Genomic DNA, 3,164 nt, shown 5'->3' with positions numbered 1-3,164 from the left:
GATGGGATGTTCACGTGGGAAAAGAAGAGAATTAGGGGAGGAGGTTCACGTGGGTGAGAATGGGTGGTTGAGAAAAATGATGGTTATAAGTGCGGTTACTCGTTATTCTATCTCCTCCTTTCATTTCACTCCTTTATCCATGTGTAAGTTTAGGGAACAATATCTCTTCTGTAACTTTTCCTCTTTTTTTTCAACTTCACTTCTGTAAGTCTCATCATACTCGGTTTGATTCGGAACTCACTCTTCTAACTGCTACATTCACTTTTTTCCTTTTTCTGTTGTCCATACTCTTCTACAGATTTCTGAATACCAGAAAACTAAAAACAACAATCAAAAACACAAGGATTCCTAAGGAAAATATTTACAGTGATATCTTTGGGACTTCCTCCCAAGTGAGCTTGTTTAAAGTCCTTAGCTTGACTCTTCAGCTTTTTATGCTTTTTGAGGTTCATAGAGGAGCACAAAGACCCCTCTGGTTGGACTTGATCAGCTAAATATTTCTTGACTCTCTGACCATTTACAGTGAATTCGCTATCATCCTTGTTCAGAAGAATGGTAACTCCGAATGGCAGAACTTCGTTGATTTCAAAAGGTCCAGACCACCTAGACTTAAGCTTTCCAGGAAATAACTTAAGTCTGGAATTGAAAAGCAAAACTTGATATCTAGCCTTGAGCTCCTTGACAACAATCTTCTTATCCAGAACCAGAGGTGTTTTCAATTGATGTCTTATCTGCTGTAGAGGATGTGCTTCTCAAGTTTGGCTCAGTTGGAATGTTAGCACACCCAGTAACACCTAAATTCAGTGCTTGCATTTTAAGACATTAAATAGTTAAGAAAACAATGAGGTCAATCGAAACCGAGAGTTGTATAGGTGTGGTTTTAAGATTACCTGACGGAAGGTTGGACCAGGAGGCACCTCAATAGTCTCATAAATACGTGATACAGTAAATGACTGATGGTGAGGAGTGAAATTGAAGTCAGCCAGCTTAATCTGGAAAGTAAATTTCTTTCCAACAATATCAAAGATTTTTTGAGGTATTGGAGCATAAGAGTCTGAGATTAATTTGCCGTCAGTCTGAAGAAAACAAAAAGAATTTAGAAAAAAAATTAGGATGGTGTCTTTTAAAATAAAATGTTTGCAAGTAATGAACAAACATGAATAGTTGAGTAGATTATTTACATACCATCTGAGAAGAGAGTGTGGATGTCTGTATCTTGATTAGCTTCACCATGTCCTTATCAAAGGCTACAAAAACGCCGGTGATTATGCCGTCGTCCACAACCAGTTCCACACGGTATCTTGCATGTTATGACATGGTTAGAGTATGCATACTGTTTTTAAGCTGAGAAATCTATACAAAAAGGAAAGAACAAACTTACTTCACATCTCCAACAGCGGTAGTTGAGCCACATTTGTAGTTATTGCATGTTAGAGACGACGATTTCTGCAGCATTTTTGTCCCACAAGCAGCACATGAAATAAAATACCACCCATGCTGAGTTTGAATGTCCGTCACTGTTGCGATGCATAGGAATTCTACCTCCTAATATATTACAAATACAAAACAAATTAGATAGAGTTAACGCATGAGTGGTTTTTGTAAAAGAAATATGAGGTAAAGATTATAGAGTTTACATGAACGGTTATATATGTTCGATTAATTAAGCTACTAAATGAGGGGAGTCAAACCTGTGGATTTCCAGTTGCAACAAACTGATTCAGATCATGAATGGACACTTGTTGAATCTTCGATACTCCATGAAATGATGAAATTGGGTTAGCGTCTGCTTTTGCTTTCCCCTTTAGCCTGTTTAGTCATGTAGGTAAGTATGGTTAAGGGAATTAAAACATCGTATGAATGACTGAATCTCAACGAATAAGGCTAAACCTTTTCATTACCTATCAGCAAACTGTTTAGTTGTTGCTAAGTCTCCCTCTGTATAAAATTTGTCCCAGACGTGGCATTGAGGTAGATTTCACATGTGGAGAAACGTTGGGTAAGTTGTCATGCGAAGTAAAAATGGCATAAAGTCAACTGTAAATGAATGAAGTTAATCAAGTGATGCACCTCCAAACAACTTTGGGTTTAGATTTGTAGCTAGCAATATGTTAGTCCCTCCATCTTTCTCGCTGAAAACCTTCTCCAATGACGACGCATGATCGTCAAAGGCACTTAATCGCACTTTCTCCCCACTGCAATAAAAGAAAATATGTGATGAAAGTAATGATGAAGGGAAAATATAAGAACCAAATACATCACTGAACTAAAGACATAGAAGACAGTGGGAACTGACCTTTCAATACATAGATGGACTAACATCCTCTCCAACGTTTGTGTCATTCCATTCCGATATACTTTGCTGGAACAGACTTCGCCCATTACATCTAATGTTAGAGCAAAAACAGTCATGAAGTCAACTTATGAGAGGTCGATTACGAAAGTTATCATAGGGAGAGATACAGTAAATATACAAACAGGGGAATATTGAATCAATGGGAAAAATAAACACACCTAGAAGATCTGTATTGGTGTTGGCAAGAGAAGCTAATTGCTCATGAGTCCGAAACCTGAAAAACTCTTTCGGAATGCTACCAAAAGACTCTTCAGTTTGATCAAAAACAGTTCTTGGTGTGAAGCGTATTGAAAAGGGTGAATCAGTTAGCTTAAAACGGGAGTTGCTTCTTGTGACTTCAAAGTCAGACACAATATATATTGCTCCATCACGTAGCGAGTTCTCAAATTTTGAAAGGTGGGTCACATTAATCGACCCCTGGATGACACAACTCTATAAAAAAAACTTCAAATTAGATAGATTTGTAAAAAAATGAAAACATGAAAAGTCTAGTTAAGATGGAAACAACCTTCTCATCAATAAGTAGGAAGTCGACGCCCATGAGTTGGCCTCCTTTTTGACATTGCGAGCAGGCCAGTGACGAAGCATCCTTCCGACGATCTGTTAGTGAAGGCGGCCAGCTTTGAGATTCTTGAATGAAACCACAGAGGAATTCAATTTAGTAATGAGAAATCAAAGAGACGAAGACAAATATATGAAGAACAACATTGCAAAAGAAGACATTATATAGATACACGAATTAAAGATATCGTAGTGGGTTTTCAATTGAAAGAGCGAGCATTGAAGGGAATAAATTACAGTAAGAGAA

General features: G+C 37.6%; 1 protein-coding gene across 1 annotated transcript; it reads right to left on the bottom strand.

Moving 5' to 3' along the window:
• Positions 1-245: 245 nt before the first annotated feature.
• LOC104734081 (uncharacterized) lies at positions 246-2,897 on the bottom strand. Its single transcript, XM_087477249.1, has 10 exons — positions 2,865-2,897; positions 2,515-2,773; positions 2,297-2,387; positions 2,071-2,195; positions 1,902-1,938; positions 1,692-1,809; positions 1,382-1,545; positions 1,186-1,300; positions 891-1,076; positions 246-302 (listed from the first exon to the last, which is right to left on the bottom strand). Exons 1-10 carry the CDS (start codon positions 2,895-2,897, stop codon positions 246-248), a joined length of 1,185 nt encoding a protein of 394 aa, XP_087333375.1.
• Between the last annotated feature and the right edge of the window lie 267 nt (positions 2,898-3,164).

This window comes from Camelina sativa, chromosome 12 (assembly GCF_030686135.1).
Source record: "Camelina sativa cultivar CO46 ecotype springtype chromosome 12, ASM3068613v1".
Taxonomy (NCBI): Eukaryota; Viridiplantae; Streptophyta; class Magnoliopsida; order Brassicales; family Brassicaceae; genus Camelina; species Camelina sativa.
The sequence above is the reverse complement of the archived record's forward strand: the minus strand, read 5'-3'. Positions and strand labels throughout refer to the sequence as shown.